At 42.4% G+C, this 19,103-nt stretch overlaps 1 protein-coding gene across 1 annotated transcript in view; it reads left to right on the top strand.

The window, feature by feature from the left end:
• LOC138601741 (carboxyl-terminal PDZ ligand of neuronal nitric oxide synthase protein) overlaps window positions 1–19,103 on the top strand; it is a 70,946-nt gene that overhangs the window by 39,451 nt on the left and 12,392 nt on the right. The window contains exons 6-10 of the mRNA XM_069672898.1: window positions 243–384; window positions 2,880–3,052; window positions 9,337–9,498; window positions 11,128–11,317; window positions 14,531–14,861. Coding sequence (XP_069528999.1) covers window positions 243–384; window positions 2,880–3,052; window positions 9,337–9,498; window positions 11,128–11,317; window positions 14,531–14,861 — 998 coding nt within the window. The remainder of the gene's footprint in view (window positions 1–242; window positions 385–2,879; window positions 3,053–9,336; window positions 9,499–11,127; window positions 11,318–14,530; window positions 14,862–19,103) is intronic.

The raw sequence follows: 19,103 nt of genomic DNA, 5'->3' as shown, positions 1-19,103 counted from the left end.
TCCACAGAAGTGATATTATTAGTGTCTGAGCCGCGGGTACTCAACTGTGAGCTGAGGATGACTAAGCGCGCATGCTTTACGTCTAAAAGACTGCTGTGGTTGATTTCTCTGATTATCAGAGCTGATCAGTCACATTCTGCTAGAGTGAAAAGCCTCATACACTCTACCTATTGTTGATATTTCTCCTCTAAACATCGACCTTTCATCTCCAACTCTTCCCTCTGTGTGTCTTCCCCTGTCAGACGCAGGCCATGCGCATTGTGCGGACGGTAGGTCAGGCCTTTGAGGTGTGCCATAAGCTCAGTCTGCAGCATGCTGAGCAGGATGCAGACGGACAGGCGGACGGAGAGAGTGACAAGTCCACAGAGGAATCCAGCAGTCAGGGTGAGGCCAACATGAGATGGTTTACTGTGCTGCCTTTGCAGCGGATATCCAACTACACGAAGACACATTCAAATGTTCGGTTAGTTAACTGTGGCAGATTTGAAGGACATCAGAACAGAACTTTTGCAATGCAGTTTAAAATGAGGGATTTAAAATTGGATATAAAATTCTGAGCGCTTTGCCAACAATGAACTGATTCTTTGTCTTTGTTTATCTATAACTTCCGGATCCAGAGACTGTTTGTTCAGTTTAGTTTCTGTTTAACAATGTGCAAATACCTGCTGCTTCTCTGTGCCTTCCAGCTGTTGCTGAGCCAACAGCTCTTTGTGGCACAAACAGAAGAAGGCACAAAGATAAAAAGTCGTTTTGGGTGACGGACCTACAGCCATGCTACGATCTCTGTGAGGCTGTTAGGGGTATTTAGAGTTAAATGCTAACATGCTGATGATTAGAAAGCACAGCTGATGCTGATGGAAAATCTGCTGGTGCTGTCAAAGGATAAGTTGGGTATCAACACACTCATGTGTTGATCCTCAGGGCACCATGAGTGTCTGTCCAATAGTCCATAGTTGTTGAGATATTTCAGGCTGCACCAAAGTGATGGACCAACAGACACGTACTGTTTCAAAAAAACAATGACTGTATATAAAGATGGACGACGCGTCTCCATCTGCTCTAACTGTACAAAAGTGAAACCAAAATAGTCCCTGTGATGGGCGCTGCCATCTCGCAATGATGATGTCATTAGGAGTGATCAGCGGGTGGAGCCTCCATAAGTACCTCCGCTAACCAAAACATACACTTAAAGGGCCAGTTCACAGTCCTATTAATGCTATAATACGGAGCTAATGCCATTATGGCTCTGTGCCTTTACAGGACGCTATCCGCTTCTCCAATGGGCCCTAGAAAACGTCCAGGGAGCTAAACTACACTTCCTCAATCTAGGACGCCCGCCTCCCATGTCATGTCTCGTTCAGAATCATCAGGTTTGAAATGCAGACTGCAGACCTGAAGATTTTTTAGATGATCCACCGGTATATTCTCGTCGTATTTCGGATTCTGTTCCTTTCAGAGGGAGGGCCGCAATGCACGCTGGGTGTTGTAGGAATGTAGAATGGGCGAAACCACGAGCTGTTTGTACAACTTTCTCCACAGCTATGGCGCCAATTTCAAAGTTTATTGCTTCTGCTGAGCTGTCAATCATCATTTTTACAGCATCAAATAACTAATTAAAACTAAACTTGTCAGAAAAATGAACACGTGGACGTAAATCAGCATGATAAGAACTAACTATAATGACAGAAACCATGTTTGAGAAAAATGTATTTGACGTGTATTTTGATTTTATAGTTTGACTCATGTCCCATCTGTTAACATGGAGGAGGCGGGCTTTATGACCTATACTGCAGCCAGTCAGCAGGGGGCGCTAGAGAGGGTTTGGCTTCACTTTTAGGGATCTGTCATGTCTTTCGTGTTTTTATACAGTTTATGGTTTAAACCAGATAAATAAGAAATGTACAATAGGCTGACCTGATGTGGAGAACTTTTAATAAATGTTTTGACCATTTTAAATGACACAGTGTGTTAAGTGTGTTCTCCAAGTGATGGCACAATTGATAATTAATGATAAAAAACGTTATTAATATAACAATTTGTGGTTGTTTTACAACAGTTCCCACAGAGAAGCATGCTGGTGTATTAAAAGTTACATTATACCATAACGTAATGGTGCTATTTGTGCGTTGGCGATCCTTTAATGGTCATTTTGTGCACATAAGGACCATCTCTCTCCTGGCTAAAGCTCAACCTTTCTCATTTATTTTAATAACACGCCTTTTTAACGGCCTAATTACAGCCATGAAACGTCTCTGGCTCTTTAATTCAACACAACGATGAAACAGCAACAACACAGATGTTGTGTTATGCGGAGATGTAAACAGATTGACCGGACAACATAAAGGTAATTCTGGTTTGAGTGTTCTACAAGGTTTCATGTTCCCTTTATGTCATGTGGAAAGGAGGGTAATGATGGGAAAGCTCTCTATGATTACAACTTTCGCATTGTCGTACAACAAAGGCGGGTGATTGCCAGTGTTGCCAGTAATGAGTGTAATTTGCACAGTGAATGAGTAGTTGTCTGGGTCTGAGCTGCAGCTCTGTGACGGTCAGAGAGGGTAAAACACTGTGTATGTGCTTAAAATAGAATTAATTCAGGATCTTAATGAAGATGTTTGTAATGTTTGAGGTATTTTTGTCTTTAAATTTATTTTTAATGAGCCGTAATGTTAATCGGCACATAAAAAAATGGAGTCTCATGAATTTGCTATGTATCACGCACTGTCAGTTTGGTATTTTGAATAACATTAAACATTAAAGTGCTCATGAAAGCATATCCTTACACTTCTAAGCAGGAAAATAACGCTGCACAAAAGTGACCAAACATAAAACCCACACCGTGACTGCCATGTTTAATTTCTCTGTGTATTCCTCTACAGGTCGTAAACTGACGGGGGCGGAGCAAGGCGAGGAAGAGGAGGAGAGCAAAAATGGAGGAAGAGAAGAAGGAGAAGATCCTTCAGCCGGCACTTCACTGTGTGAAAAGGCAGTCAGTGAGATTCTGCAGAGTCTGGCTGAGCTGAACATGGTCAAACCTGGACAGACTATCATAGTAAGAGACTGCAGCACACTCAGACACATATATAGATGCAATTACTGAAGGTTACTATATTTTTTTGACATATTTTGCTTGATATGATAATTGGTTACAGTCCTGCCTCAAAGTATAAAGGCAAACGGGGTTAGCAAGACCGGTGGAACGAGGAAGAGGCGATGTGCGTTGCTATGTCAACAGAGCCCAGATTTATATCCTTGTTGCACCAATGGCTAACCCGAGGTGGAGGTTGTCCCCGGAAAATACAACAAACAGGTTGGCTAACTGCTTTTCTCGCTAGCTCAACATGCGTCTTATTCTTCCCAGAACGCCGAACTCCCGCTTAAAAGTAGCTTTATAACAATAACTCCCTCTTCCTCCCCTGGAGCTACTTGTCAATTACCCACTACGGTGGACACCTCTCTCAATAAACAACTGCAAAACAACAGCAGCATGAACAGCGACTTATACCCAGCGTTACAATATCAAAGGTCAAAAATGGGATTAAGATTTAATGTAAAACAAATAATGGATTAAACTGTTTTGGACACACAGTATTTGTTGGAGATTGGATAAGCATATCTCATTGCAGTAGTCCACGGACATCTGAAAGCTAGCATGACTCGACTGGTACGATGACCTTAGCGATGTAGCATACTGAAGTTTAAAAAACACCCTTACAGCATTTCTTGTGTATATAAAGACTTAAACTCCATCCAAAATGTTGGTGTTAAGCTACGTTTGTATTCCACTTTGAAATTATAAGCTAGCAAGTTAGGCTAACTATGTTCCATTCAGGCATTGTTAGCTAGCTCGCATAGCTTGCTGACATTAGCTCTAATTCCCACTATAGGTTACCGTAAAATCTGGAATATAAGACACGGTCTGTTTTGGGGGGTATGACAGAGAGCTATTTATTAATAAAAACATGTATGCAAGTTATTTCAACACTATTTCAATTTATTTCCATGTTTTCGCCGTGTCGTGTCTGCAATGCTGCTAGCTAACTGTGCGGTAGTTGAGCTCAGCCTACGGTAACGTTGTTTGTTGTGCGGATGGCGGCTGCACTGGCAATCATGACAGTGCATGTCCATCGTCTGGGTAAAATACTGTAACACAATAAAATACCTCTCTCTGCATTTTATACTGGTATATTGGTCGCACCGGTATATAGGACGCAGCCCACTTTTTAGATGATCTTTTTTTTTTTTCAAAGTACATCACTGAATTTTACAAACTTGTTTTTTGTTATTTAATCACCAACAGCTTTTGCACACTTAGTGCTGTGTTTGTTCTGCACTACAGAAAGGAGTTTAAGCTAATGTTAGCTGTCTGTAAGCACCCTGTTTAAACTCACAGTAAAGAGTAGTTGTGTTACCACAGTGCTCTTTACTTTGTCATCAAATCTCGACGCAGGACTAACAGCAGCTGACAACATGATGTGTCAGCTATTTAAAACCTGTGTGACCTTTTACTGTCTTGCCATTTTTCAAGTTGGTGACATTTTTTAAATATTGAAATAAAATATTAAAAGTCCAACTAACTCAAATGATTACTTGACAAGCTTTTACTGTTATTTAAGCTGCTTGTATCTCATCTCAATACATGTAAATCCATATATTATATTAGAAACTTTAAAATAGAGAGGACCCAAACAATTTTTTTATAATTATATAATTTAATACACACACAAAGGAACCCCGAAGACAAAAAATGATGATTAGTTATTAGTTATTATACAACAGTTAGTTCAACAGGTAATCTGATTGGACAAGAGGCATTCCATGAGACTCACTGGGACTTTTCACTCTGTGTATCACTCCGCCTCAGCCACATGTTCTTAATACTGTTAATTAACGTTACAGCAGACTCTTTAACTCTACATTGATCAAGCTGCTCCCTCTGAACCACACAGCAGACTCTTATTTCACTTGTTGATGATAAATTAAAACATACAGATAAATAAAAAACTGCTGATCTGTGGTAGCCTGTAGTTAGAGTGCAGGAGAATGTTTGGGTTGCTAGGCAACAAGAGTCCAGTTTCAGTTAAGTTGTGGGACTAGTCCAGTTGGTGGAGCAAAAAGTAATCTGTCGTCGCTTATTACTGTTGCTGGTGTATAACTGTTGTATAAAAGCAACATCACACTGGAGGTCGTGATGTCGTACTGAATATCAGCACGGCTGCGATTTGGTCGTCATGTGATATTGCCTAATTAGCATTTACAGGTCAGTCACATTACTGTCTGTCTGATGGTCATTTGACTTAATTTGCTGCTCTTTCCTACTCACTGAAAACACAGCCACTTTAAGTCAGCATGAGTTCACCTTTATTGAGAAGTATAAGGGAGTATCTTAAAGGGTAAGGCTTAAAAGATTTGTCCTTAGGGACTTTTGAAAAAGGTCGCTGTGAAAAGAAGTTGCTAACAAGTAGCCAAATTGGATAAACTTAATGTTGGAATTGATGTGATTTAACAGATTGTTTTTTGTGTGTGACATTTCCAAGATCTATCACAGCTGTAATAAAAGTTCTCCTTTATTACCAACACCGGTAGTAGGGGTTGATGAGGTAGCAGCAGCATTTAGATTTGAATGATTACAGGTTTCTTCGCTCCGGAGTCCTTCTGGCCTTGTAGCTGCAGGACTTTGTCTCGGCTCTGATTCATTGCTTTGGCTTTAGTCGTGTTGTGTTGCTATTATCCAGGCAATCTGCTGCCAAATGGCTCATTGAACTTAGAAAGCACAGCAAAGTGCTTTGTCATCTACTGCAGTACCTGACCAGATCATTGACTGCAGCTTTTTTTTTAAGTTGGCAGCAGATACTGTAGGTATGAACCATGCTGGTCGCTCTTGCATAAAATGAAAAAGACTACATTTGTGTCTCTTTTTTTGGGATTTGAAACGTCTTTAAATCTGCATGAAGGTACGAAATATTTTGACAGCTACAGGGTGAAAAGATGCAGACATAAGAGCTTTGGTGTGTCATGATGTGTTCATTTGGATTTGTCATCAGAGCAAAAGTGTGGGAGACGCAGCTTTTATCAGGCTGCTAAAAGAGAGAGGAGGAGTGGGATTGGATTGAGGGAACTTGAATATTCCTGCTGGCTGTGAAAGGGGGACACCTAATCCCAAAAACCCCGGTCTGTTCTCTTTGATTTCTGAGAAACGCCACGATAATCCCATTGAGGGGTTCACGAACATCTGCTCTGTGTAGATAAGCAAAGAAGCGAGGGAAGGAAAAAGAGAGAGAACAGAGCGAGATGGAGGGATGAGAGATCAGGATAACGTGGGAAAAAGAGTTGACAAAAGATATAGACTGCACTCGATGCTGGTTGTGTTGGAGTGGACAGAAACAACTCCCAGATCATCTGAGCTGTTGAATGGACTTTTTCAGGCTATAGTTTGTAATGTTTCCAGTGGAGATTATTTTCTTCATACGACACGATACGATACGTTACGATACGATACGTTACGATACAATACGATAAAATACATTAAGATACGTTACGATACGATATAATATGATACGTTAGAATACGATATAATATGATACGTTACGATACGATACGATACGTTACGATACGATACGATACAATACATTAAGATACGTTACGATACGATATAATATGATACGATATAATATGATACGATACGATACGATATAATATGATACGATACAATAGATTAAGATAAGTTACGATACGATATACTATGATACGATACGATATAATTTGATACGACACAATAGATTAAGCTACGCTACGATACGATATAATGTGATACGATATGATATGATACGAAATGATACGATACGTTACGATAAAATACGATACGTTAAGATATGATGTGATATGATACGATGTGATACGATACGATGTCATATGATATGATGTCATACGATACGATGTGAAATACTTTGTCTGAGTAGGTACATTTGGACTCAGATGCTGCATACATTCAGCTGCCTACACTCGATACTCGATATAATACGATACGATACGACATGAAATACTTTATTGTCTCCGTAGGGAAATTTGGACTCAGGCTTATAGGCTCTTCAATTTCTCTAAAAGTTAGAACACTTTCAGTTATTTCACAAGACAAATCTGTATGTGTGTTTTTGGCTGACCACCGGGATCAGCCCTACACATGGGTCTGTATGTGACTGAGTGAGTAACTGACTGACAGAGAGAGTTGCTCATCCGCTGTCCTCACCTACGTCTGCAGCAAGCACCTGCTTTCAAACACGTTGTCATCGGCCTCATAAGGACAGTCCTTGAAACACATTGTTCTGATGCGGTCAGCCACATACTAGGTTTTGACCTTAGCAACATTTGAGTCAAAGTCTGACAGTCTTCTGGTCGTGGTGGATTGTTTATTTGTTGTTTGTTTGTGCCGCGGGCTCCTTTCAATAACATCACACCAAATCCGCACAGTCCTGATGAAGCTCGTTAGTCATGAATAAATAATTACAATGAATAAATAATAACCAAGAATTTATTTTTAGAATTTTATCTTTAATTGTATCTAATTTACTCGTGCATATTTAAAGTGATACTTGACATTTTAAACCAAGTTTGCTGAGGCTTTGATCTGCTCGTTTTTTTGTCCTAAAAATGTCAGAAAACATAAAGATTTGTAAAAAATGTTTTATAATTTACAAGAGATTAAAGTGATGCAAGTAAATGGCCCATTTGTGATGACCAACAGCCTCAGAAAATAAGCCAAACTATGACTTAAACTCCAAAGTGATCATAACAATCAGTATGAAAATTATTCTGACAATGAAGTAATTGATTAATCGGCCAGTTTTGTTTGTTTTATTCAAGATTCAAGACGTTAATTGTCACTCCGGTCATACAAGTACAACTGTGTGAAATTCTAATGCTGGGAGGCTCCAATTACAAGGGTTAATGTTAGATCTAAGGGACATATAAAATATAATATGATATATTAACAATAAAGGATGCAGTAATAAAACAAAGTAAAAAATAAGGATGTGTACATTTTTCTAAGTATATACAACGTAGGCAAAATATACACATTTAAGGCAGAGGCGGAAATATACATTCACTTGTAGGTGTTGTATATTCACGAGTGAGTATTGCACAAAAGGGTTTTAATTGCACAAATATTCATTACTACTTAAGCAACAAAATTAAGTTTGGTAAAAACTTTTTTCAGAAAAAGTTTGACACTCAAAAATTATATTATAGCAGATAATCTGCTTCATCAACTCTTCATGGTGCAGTGTGATCAGTCACCAAACTGATCGGATTAAAATGCTGCTAAATCCTGATTGATGCATTGAGGTACGTGACATTAAGACCAATAAAAAATAGCATGATGAAAAATACCAAAACAGAAATCTCTAATATGAAACAGTGGACAAAAACGGTTCTTTAAGTCTCTGCCATGACGCTTTCACTGAGAACACCGAGCTAAGACGGGTAACGGAAGGTGTTCGCCTTCGGGGATTCCTGCTCGAAAGCCGTGCCGTGACTTCTCCCGGGAGATCGTACCCGCTCAACCGAAGTTATACAGCGCTAGAACAGGTGTTCGGGGCACAGAGAGAGGATGACAGATTCTCCCTGTTAAAAGTCAGTTTTGAATCTTTTAATTTTACTACCAAGTTCCTTTAACTTTTCTTTTAGTTTCTTTCTGATGATACACGGAAGTAAAGGCCCCTTTCACCAAGATGCACGCCTGTTCTGTGAAGTGTGCTACTTCTACGCCCTCTAGTGGTGTGAGGTAGACATTACAATACACCACTTGACCAGCAAAGTAATTCTGCATCACAGCAGGACCAAATTGTGTAGTTACACAGATGTGAATTTTGTGTGTTACTTGAACATCCACAGACACACACACACCCTCTCTCTAAGAGAACTCTGATATTCCTGGAGACATAAGCACATAATTGCTTTGGGTATGAAGTGAAATTCTGCTTAAGGACCATTTTACTACCAAAGATCATCTGCAAAATGGTCTAAAAATGTGGAGAAGAAGCAGAATGTGACACATAAATTGCGCCAGAGTGTTTAATGGTGCGATAATGAGCTTAGAGATTATTTCGGCTCTGGTGAGGACTTAATGTAGGACTCCAGGGGGCACCAGATCTGTGGGTCACAGTCCTGGAAACAGGGACTCGGAACACTAGGTGGTTTCTCTCCTGCTGGTTTGTTAATTGCATTAATCTTTGGAGACTTATGTCTAAAAATAGCTCCTATAATGTAGCAGGAATGGGGGGAAAATTGGCGTCGTGTTTTTGATGTTTTTCTGTCCATGTGTTCGTCTGTGTTCAGGACTTAGATCGAAGGTCCCTCTTCACCATCACATCCCAAGGCGTTACTCCCAGCAGCCCTTGCTCTCAGTCTCTCACCCCGCTGGCATCGCAGCACTACCTGCAGCTTCTCCAGCAGCAGCTCCAGCAGCAGCAGCAGCACACGCAGGTGGCCGTCGCGCAGGTGAGAAACAGAATGAGAATCTGACAGCGGCAGACCGAGCTGGAAACACTTCATGAGCAAGCTGTGAAATATTTGTGAGCCCTCGACACATGTTGCAATAACAAGGTCAGGTAGAGGGTTTCAGCTGAAAGAGAAATCTATTATCGAATAATCTCATCTCTTCTTTTAGTGTTTATTTGTGCTTTAAATACATCGCCTTCACTTGCTTTATTAGATTTCCCCGAATCTCTGATCTTTTTATAATCATCCTTTGACCGGCTAATTTCAAATCTACAGTCTCTCTTAGGCCTCGTGTCCACATAGCGCCTTTTTCTGAGCAAGCGTCTTTTTACAATTGTTCCCAGTGAGGACGGAGTGTATGCAGCCGCCTCGAGAAAAAGCACAGCGTCTTTTGTTCAGAGCGCTCTGCCTTTTTTGTGCGGCCGCTCCGAGCGCTTCGAGTTGAAAATCTCAGAACTTTTCAGAAAGACGCTTGTGTCGTCACCGCCGTTTTTTTCAGGCGACCAATCAGATTGGGCGCGCCAATCGTCACCCTGGTTACCACCAAACATGGAGGAGCAACTTTTTTTGGTCGTTTCTGTCTACCCAGAGCTGTACATGTGACAAACAGTATCACAATAGAGACTGAACAGCCCGTTTGTGGGAGCAGAGTGCTTTTATCGCCCTACGCTTGTTGTTAACTGTGTCGTAAGTTAAACTTATTGTTGTCATAGAAACAGAACCCGTGTGCAGCTTTTTTTTTTCTCACCGCACAAGCGCTTCATCCCAGCGCTCTTCTGCCAGAAAAAGGCGCTATGTGGACACGGGGCCTTAAGCGAGGGAATCTCAATAATCATCGCTTATCCTGTTCAGGGTCACGGGGGGGCTGAAGCAGAGTCATTGGGCGAGAGGCGGGGTACACCCTGGACTGATTGCCAGTCAATCATAGGGCTGACACATAGAGACAGATTACCTTTCACACTCACACTCACACCTACGGGCAATTTAAAGGTCACCAATGAACCTAATGAGCTTGTGTTTGACCACCGCGCAGCCCCTAATAATCATTATCAAATGAATCAATCCAGAAACTCACCTTCTTTAAATCCACGGGCATGTACAAATTAATTCTCCAATTTTCCCTGACTCTTAGTTTAATTTCTCTAATCCTCCCTGAATCCGACAGATTGATTCTGGCTCATGTTGTTGATTCACCTCGTCCAATATGGCATGAATTATTAACCATTATTTGGCTGTGTTGTTTGTCTTTTACCGCTGCTTCTCCTCTAGGGGGCAGCACCAACACAGAAATGGAAAGACAGTCTGTGCAGCAGAATTAAATACAAGCAATGCTGAAATTAAGATGCACATTTTTAATAAAGTATCTCCAGAGATTCATCAAGCCTTCTATTTATAACATCACCTAAGGAAATGTGCATATTTACTTAAGTATTTAAAGACTTGATTGCGCTGCCATAAAAAAAGGACCTTGTCAGTGCTTTAGCTCACAGTCTCGGGGTTATAAATATAGACAGAATATTGACTCTTATCATATTCAAGGGATCAAAAACACAGCTATATTGTTCACATAAATCAAACCATAAATGTCCTCACTCAACAAACACACCTTACCCTTTGTGTCCGCTCCAGGTGCAGCTGCTGAAGGATCAGATGGCAGCGGAGACGGCTGCCCGTATGGAGGCCCAGGCCCGCGTCCACCAGCTGCTGCTGCAGAACAGAGACCTGCTGCAGCACCTGGCCCTGCTGGTGCAGCAGCTGAAGGAGCTGGAGGACCGCTCCCCGAAATCAACACAACAGGAGCCTCTGACTAACGGACACAGTAAGTGACTGCCGAGGGGGCCGGTAGGAACATTGTAATCCCTCAGACGGACTCATGTCAGGTCAGGGTCCCTCACGAGCTGCTGTCCTTGCTCAGTCCCTTGTAGACGAGGGGGATGGTGTAATCAGTCATGACACAAACTAGGATCCCTCACTGGCTTCCTGCCTGCAAACATCCTCGGCCGTGTTTGATGGGGCAGAAGCACAGCTGCCAGGGTTTAAACCCCGCTCTGCAGGTTAACATGGGTGCTTTTCCCTTTACGCCACCTGGATGTCCTTCAATTAGGCGCTTTGCTTTTATCTCAACTGAAGGGTCGTCCAGCAGGTGCAATCACAAGCACTTTAAAGCATTACTTTGTGTCTATGATGTCTTCATCAAAGTATCAAAGGAGGCCACGCAAAGCAAGTTTGTTTACATAGAACCTTTCAGATAAAAGGCAAATCAAAGTGCTTCACAGGGGCGGAGAAATAAATATTAAACAAGACCTGAAGAAAACATGAATAATTTAAAAGACAATAAAACAAACCAATAAAAATAAATCGTACTTTAAAGACATTTAAAGAAAATGAAATATAAAACAAAGTAAGCTAAAAATAGTTCATGACTTAAGAGAACTTCTGTATCTTACTTTTTCGAAAGCTGAACTTAGCAATAGTGTTTAAAGTGATAATCTCAAAGATTTTCATGTAAATAAATGTCTGTTAAGTTACTATCTATCGCCGAATGAGGTAACACAATGGTGAGCCTATGGCCCACTGATGAAAGTCTTTGCATTTGCAGAATTACAGACTGTGTGTCTGTGGCGACATTAGCAGAAAAAAAATCACAAGTAGCGGCCAGTTAGTGACGTGTTTTCCATCACCCAGCAGTGGGCCACACCTCATCTTATTGGACTTTATTGCTCCTAATATTTTATATTTAAAGTATTTAACCTGATGACGGTGGTAGATGAAAAGTAAGATGATTAATGAAGTCATTAGGATTTATCGTCTCTGAAACCATCAATGTAATGCATCCGTCCAATCATTTCTGAGGTATTTCAGTCTGGACTGTATTAGGTTCACTCGTACTGTTTCATTCAGTCCAATTGAACTAATCTGCCAAAGTACATTTAAGAAGATCAAAGTTTACACTCTCTAATAGGTTTAAATCAGCTGTACGATTATTACAAAGGTCGTAGTTAACGGTGCTTTTGTCCTGGATTGAACTGTGTTTCCAATAATCTTACTCCCCTCCAAATGATTGTGCCGCTTAAATACACAACACCTAACACAATACAGTGCAGTAGGTCAACAACGCTGCAATCTACAGTACATGTAAGCTGTGCTGAAGGGGCTGCAGCCTTCGAATGAGGCGGTCTACGGAGGATGAGCCATTCACAGCTTGCGTAGACCGTTACAGCCGAACTGAAATGAGACGGTCTGGTCTACGGAGCATTTCCTGTTTGCGTCACCAGCTGTTCCCGTCCTTACCCTTACATCAGCAACAGGTAGCTAACGGACTAACTAGCTAGCATACCTAACGTCACGTAACTTAACCTATTATTTTAAAGCTAATTTGTCTCCGTTCTTATTTTTAATGTGTATCGCTAGCTATTCTTGTTGAAACCAAATACGTTTACATTTGAATGTGTAGTCCTCAGCAGCGTAAGAGTCCGCCATCTTGTTTGAATTGGCGTGCAATGAATCTCGGGATATGTTGGGCTGCGAAGGATGCACCTGATGGATCCTTCGCGGCCCGAGAAAAGGAGGGCGCATTTGTCCGCCGCATCTGAAGGAGCCTTCGAAACGGGACAGCCTTCGATGCGCAATCGGCCTTAAAATACATCCTTCGAAGGCTGCAGCCCCTGGATTGGGACACAGCTATAGTTATACTCCATCGAAATTGGCGTGTTGACGCAGGTTTCTCAGACCTGGGAAGAGCTGCTTATAGATGCCGATTGTCTCTTTTCCCATTGCCCGTGAAGTATACTCCTTTCGGTGTCTTTTCTGCTGTGTCACCGTCTGACGTCACAAATGCGCCAGAAGCAGGGTTAGTAAACAGTGAAGATGTTACGGCGGTTAGGTCTTTATTGTATCTATTACTCATTCAGTCTGTTTATAAAACTCGATGCTGACAAATCTGGAACAATGTTCGAGCGCTGCTCGGACGGAGGCGGGCTGAATTTGTAGCTGAGATGACAAGTAGTCGCAAAAGTTACCGACGGAGCATAGCATCGCGCTGGAAAGGGGGCGGAGATTAGCGCGTCGGCACAAGTTTTGTGTTCCCATCAATGCTGATCAGAGCCAAGGCGATAGTTACCTGGGTCTACTGCAGAGTTATTTGCCCCGGGTCTGAATGCTGATTTTAACCTTTCCCATTAAGCAAAAAAGCCGGGTGTTAGCAGGTTTTTTGACCAGTGGGAAAGCAGCTATGGATTCCTCTCTGTTAGTGTCATACAAAGACAATGTTCAGGTTTCATTAAGTGTAATTTATGGCTTGCGTGAGATTTTCAAAAGGCTACTGTGTGTACATAAAGTGTGTTTGCTGCTGCAGTTGTGTCCATTACAGAACAGACTGGGTATCGATCTCACTTTGAAATGAAAGTTGAGATTTACATAAGCTTTGTTATTAAAATCAAGGACTCCACATTGTGTTAGAAACCACTCTCAGCCTGCGTAACACAACGTGCGTAATCAACATATTCTCCAAAACAATAGCCTCTCTACAGTCGAGGTTATATCATCATTTATGGATTAAAAACCATTCTGTCGCATTATCTCACACTCCCAGACTCGGTGAGAGTTTTGATGGTGTGAACAACTTTTATTTTTGTGCAAACAAACACACACCTACACACACACGTTCACACAGGCACACACCTTCATCCCAAAGGAGGATTTTTTTGGAGGAGGGGAATTATTTATAGCAGCTAAAAGAACGGTCAGTGTTGCCAAATAATAATTTCACACACACACACTGGGCCGAGCTGTGAGAGTCTGTGTACGAGTCTGTATACTTATTGAAGTGTTCATGTTTCATGCTTGTATTAATCATGTTAGTCCCTCTGATAGAAAATGCTAATCTTGCTAATCTCAGACATGGCTGGCCTAAGTGCTGCTGCTGGACCAGCGCCAACTGCTCCTTTCTGTGATGAGACGGAGAGAAGAAAAGAAGTTGGTTGTGTTTGGATCGTCTCTCTATGTTTTTGATTTTGGCATTTTGTCTTTCCAGGTGATCAGCAGTCCTCAAGCAGCCCCGTTCCTACGTCAGCAAAGTCTCTGTCTCTGAATCTGAAGAATCACTACAGCCACACCCTGGACCAGCTCATCACCTCCACCCCCGCATGGCCTCTCCAAACCTCACCGCTCTCCCCCACCCAAGTGGACAACGCCGAGTCCTACCTGAACCTGCTCAACCTGGAGAACAGCACCAAACCGGGCGCGTCGGTCAACGGTGACCTGGACCCCTTCATCAGGGCCAACATGGCGGCGGAAAGCAAGGAGGGCTCGTGCAGTGAGATCGTCCCGTTCACGCTGAGGAACTCTGCCAGCTTGGATGAAAAGTAAGAACACTTGTAGTACTTACAAAAAGAGAAGGTAAAGTTTGTTAGAACTGTACCAACACACAGAAGCATGCCATGAAGCCATTATACATTAAAGGAATAGTTCAACATTTTGGTCATTATGCCTTTTGGCTTTATGGCTGAGGAAACTGTCAGTGTACCTGGAAAATAAAAACTACAGTATGTCAATGGGACATTTGACACGGGAGTTTTTGAATTAAACACACAAGAGTGTGAAAAAATATAGAGAGAAGAGTTTGCAGAGAGAGGTGTGTTAGAAAGAAGACAGGGAAGGCAGAGTCAGGGTGAGGTGCCCTGTCTGGAGCTAGCACTCACCCCCCGCTGGGCCGGGATGTACGCTCTACCTCCCCCTACTCCCTTATTATCATGAGGGGAGAGAGCAAGGAAGATGTGAGGTGTTAAGGTTAGAGTAGGGGGTAATCTCTCTCAAGTCTTCTGGTTTCCATTTGTACTACGCTTGTAGTCTGAGTAATATTGACCAATCACGTATCAGCAGGCTGCGGCGTACGCAGGAAAAACAGTCCGTGTGGAGAGCAAAAGCAGGCGGAGCGTAATGCGCCGTAATGACATCCCCATCAGCGGCCATCTGACCATGATTTTGCTTCTTAATAATCTGCATGCTAACAGCTAACAATCTGTTCTAGATCTAAAATTCAACTTGAGATATATTCCCTTGACACTGTGTCACGAAAGTCGTTCAGCGTTCAGATTTCCCGACTTCCTCGAATGCATCAGATCGATCCAACCTCCGTTCAACAAACGACCATTTTAAAGTAGTTTTCTTCTCCTCTCGAGGACAGACCTGACAGAGCTTCATTTTTACTTTTTACTAATCTGCATCATGATGTTGACATTTCAGCAAAGGTAAGACCCGTTAATAAAAGTAAATCAGTCTTTTAATGTAAACAATGCAGCATGCAGAAAAGGAAGTCTTGACTGGAAGTTGTTTATCGCTAACAGCTGGCTACTCACCCGGCATGTTCACTGTGTATCGTCATCAGAATATAGCCAGTGGGATCCGAGATTGCCCCAACCCCAATCTCGGATGTCATTACGCTGCATTACTTCCACATGTTTTTGCTCTCCACACGGGCTGTTTTTCCTGCGTACACTGCAGCTTGCTGATACGTGATTGGTCAATATTAGTCGGGCTACAAGCGTAGTACAAACGGAAATCAGAACACTTGCCGTCCCTAAAATCCACGTCCCTGCCTACAGATTCTACCTTTCTATGTAGAATCTATAAATAGAGATTAGGGTAGGGGGTAACCCTAACCCTAAGGATAAGGATAAGCGCTCATCCCAATACTTATAATTAACCTACCACATGACCCCTTAGTGGTCACTGCAACCCATTCAGCATTACCACCTCCAGATCAAGGCTCCGTTCATGTGAGCTCCAGGTATTGACAACACTCATACTACCTACCCAACCACATGGCTCCTAATGGCCTCCACAACTCAGACTTGTAGTCATCAAGTGGGCGCCTGTTATCACCTGTGTTTCGTCAAGTTAGCCCCAACAGTTAGCTCTGGCGTCCCAGAACCAACCCCCTCCATGCTCGCTCTCACTGCCCATGAAAACTCTGTGCTATCAAATCCTTACGTAAAAACTGCAACTATTCCTGGTGCCAATGTTACACACTAAAAAGGAACGGCATAGAAGAAAGGATTACTATTACATTACTATTACTGGGTTTTTTTGCCTTTCAGAGACTCATTGAAATTTTGTTTTTACCTGTTTTTGTTCGGACAAAACAAACAAGTTCCAACATGTAAACTTGTGAGCCTCAGAGGGGCTGGTAGCTCTTATCTTGTTCCCATTAGCCCGAGCCGTGTTGCCCCTGTTTCCAATTTTGGTGCTAAGCTAAGCTAAGTGCCCTCTGGCTATAGATTGGGATTAAATGGGCACACATGAGAGTGGTATTGATCATCTCGCCTGACACTGAGCCAGAAAGCAAATGTTTCCAAAATGTCGAACTGCTCCTCTAATGTGCGTACACATCTCTCATACGGCACCAGTCGGTTTGTGTTTGCGGGCCACACGGTGACACACACAGCCCGTAGCTTTTAGTGTTATTAGCGTAAAAAACAGCTCGACTCAGCAGAAACAGCCTCCAGCTAATGAAAGTGTGACTGTAATCATGGGATTACAGAACACACAGAGAAAAGGGGGTCGAGGTTAGACAAACAGAGGGAGAGAGAGAGGATCAGGGATGCTTGAAAGAAGGAAACACAGAAACTCCATCAGCTTGAACTCGGTCCCAGCGTCTCCGTTTCGTGAAATAACTCATTTTAAGAAGCCGTTGAAACACGTGTCGGGAGAGTAAAGACGGTAAATGGAATCATTTTCTTTGGAATAATTTATGAGGAGTGCCTTTCGAGGATGTTTTAAGCTCTATTTCTCGCTGTCTCGCACAGTTTATCTCGTGAAGTGCTTCCCCGACGCTACAGCTCTGTGATACACAAGCTGCTTATAGCTTGAATGCAAACATATATGAAGCCACAGCATGTAATGACTCTTTAATGAGCTTTACAATGAGCTTTTAATCTCCTTTAAGACCTGCTACTGTAAAGGAGAAAACATTTACTACGTGAGATCAAGCCGTGCTCTCGAGCAGGACGAACTCTTTTATCCTTCCTCCTCTCTCCTCACTTAATTTGTCTCTTATCTTTTGCTGTTTTGTCTCAGAAAGTAATCAACAACGAAATCCCAAAGGAGAGCGTGTTAAAGTCGATTTCAAAACCGACAAGGAGTCGTAGGTGTAGTGTGTATTTGGCGTGATCAGGTGGTTGTACCGTGTACTTCTCGTGTGCATGTGTGCGTTTGTCTGCAGCTTTGCTCCATGCAGCCAGGCTCACATCCTGTGGTTTCCTGCAGCACAAACTCCCAGCCAATCCCAGCCCTCAATCCTCCACAACCTGAAACTCTACCCGGCTACACATGTCCAACTATTCTTTTTTCCTTTTTGCATGTGCACCAAGAGGAAAACATCTCCTCCTTGTTACTGTATATTTCCATCTGAACATTAGCTTCATCTGCGAGCGTGTTGAATGCCAGGCTGAACCCCCCTCCTCCTTCCCTTTTCTTTTTATGTGTTATTATGTAACACACAGCATCTCTCCTCTTCCTCCTGAGCTTCTCTGCCACCACGTTTTCCATTTTTTGTCTCAAAGGCTTAAAGGGCCAGTCCGCCGATTTTCAACCTCAGTCCTATCATGCTATTATGAGGAGCTAATGCAATTATGGTAGGAAAACACGCAGTTTGTCTCTGTGCCTTTGGAGGACGCTTTCTGCTTCTCCAATGGGCCCTGGAAAACCTCCACCAGACTACGTAAAACGCGTCATCTGGCGGAGGCCAGGGAGCTCGCTAAACTACACTTCCTCAATCTAGGACGCCCGCCCCCGATGTCATGTCTCGTTCAAAATCGTCAGGTTTGAAATGTAGACTGCAGACCTGAAGATTTTCTAGATGATCCACCGGTATTTGTTCGTCGTGTTTCCGATTCTGTACCACTCTGAGCCATTGCCTGCAGCGAAACGGTCGTATTTCACTCCAGCGTCTCTCGCTGGGCCGTTCCTTACAGAAGGAGGGGTGCAATGCACGCTGGGTGTTGTAGGAATGTAGAATGGGCGAAACCATGAGGTGTTTGTACAACTTTCTCCACAGCTATAAAGCCAATTTCAAATAGTTGCTCCCTTTTAAAAACATGCAGCAGCTTAGAAATGAAGCAGCCATGTTCTCTTTTTTAATGTGACTTCCCCCCTCTCCGCCATCCTCCCCTCCTTTTATTGGCTGTTGTTTGCCACCTTTCCTGCGTGACATCATCTTTCTGCAAATAGTCGTCGTAAAAGCTGAGGCTGGTTTTATACACAAATGGCATATAAACATAATGAGAAGTTTTACTGCGCAGAAAACACCAATAACTCCGTTTATGATTTGAAAACAACTGTGACCTTTCAGTGTTTGGAATCGGAGATGTAATGAAGCTCATGTGACTCGACTGCAGCTTTTAATCTCACAAAAACACCGGAAAAATATGGAAATAATTGGTTTGGAGAGATGGAAACTTTAGCCTCACTGTGTTGTTTCCGAACTCCTTTGCATTACCTCTGTCGCAGTCAGACTCTTGTATCCGCCCTCCCCCTAAGCGAGTCAAATTTTATTGCTTCCATTTGCTTTTGTTTTCTGGATTTCCCCAGCGAATCAATGTTTACAG

This window comes from Semicossyphus pulcher, unplaced genomic scaffold, assembly GCF_022749685.1.
Source record: "Semicossyphus pulcher isolate SPU_LCO1_2020_fin unplaced genomic scaffold, fSemPul1.0.p SCAF_22, whole genome shotgun sequence".
Classification (NCBI taxonomy): Eukaryota; Metazoa; Chordata; class Actinopteri; order Labriformes; family Labridae; genus Semicossyphus; species Semicossyphus pulcher.
This window is presented reverse-complemented; position numbering and strand designations above follow the sequence as displayed.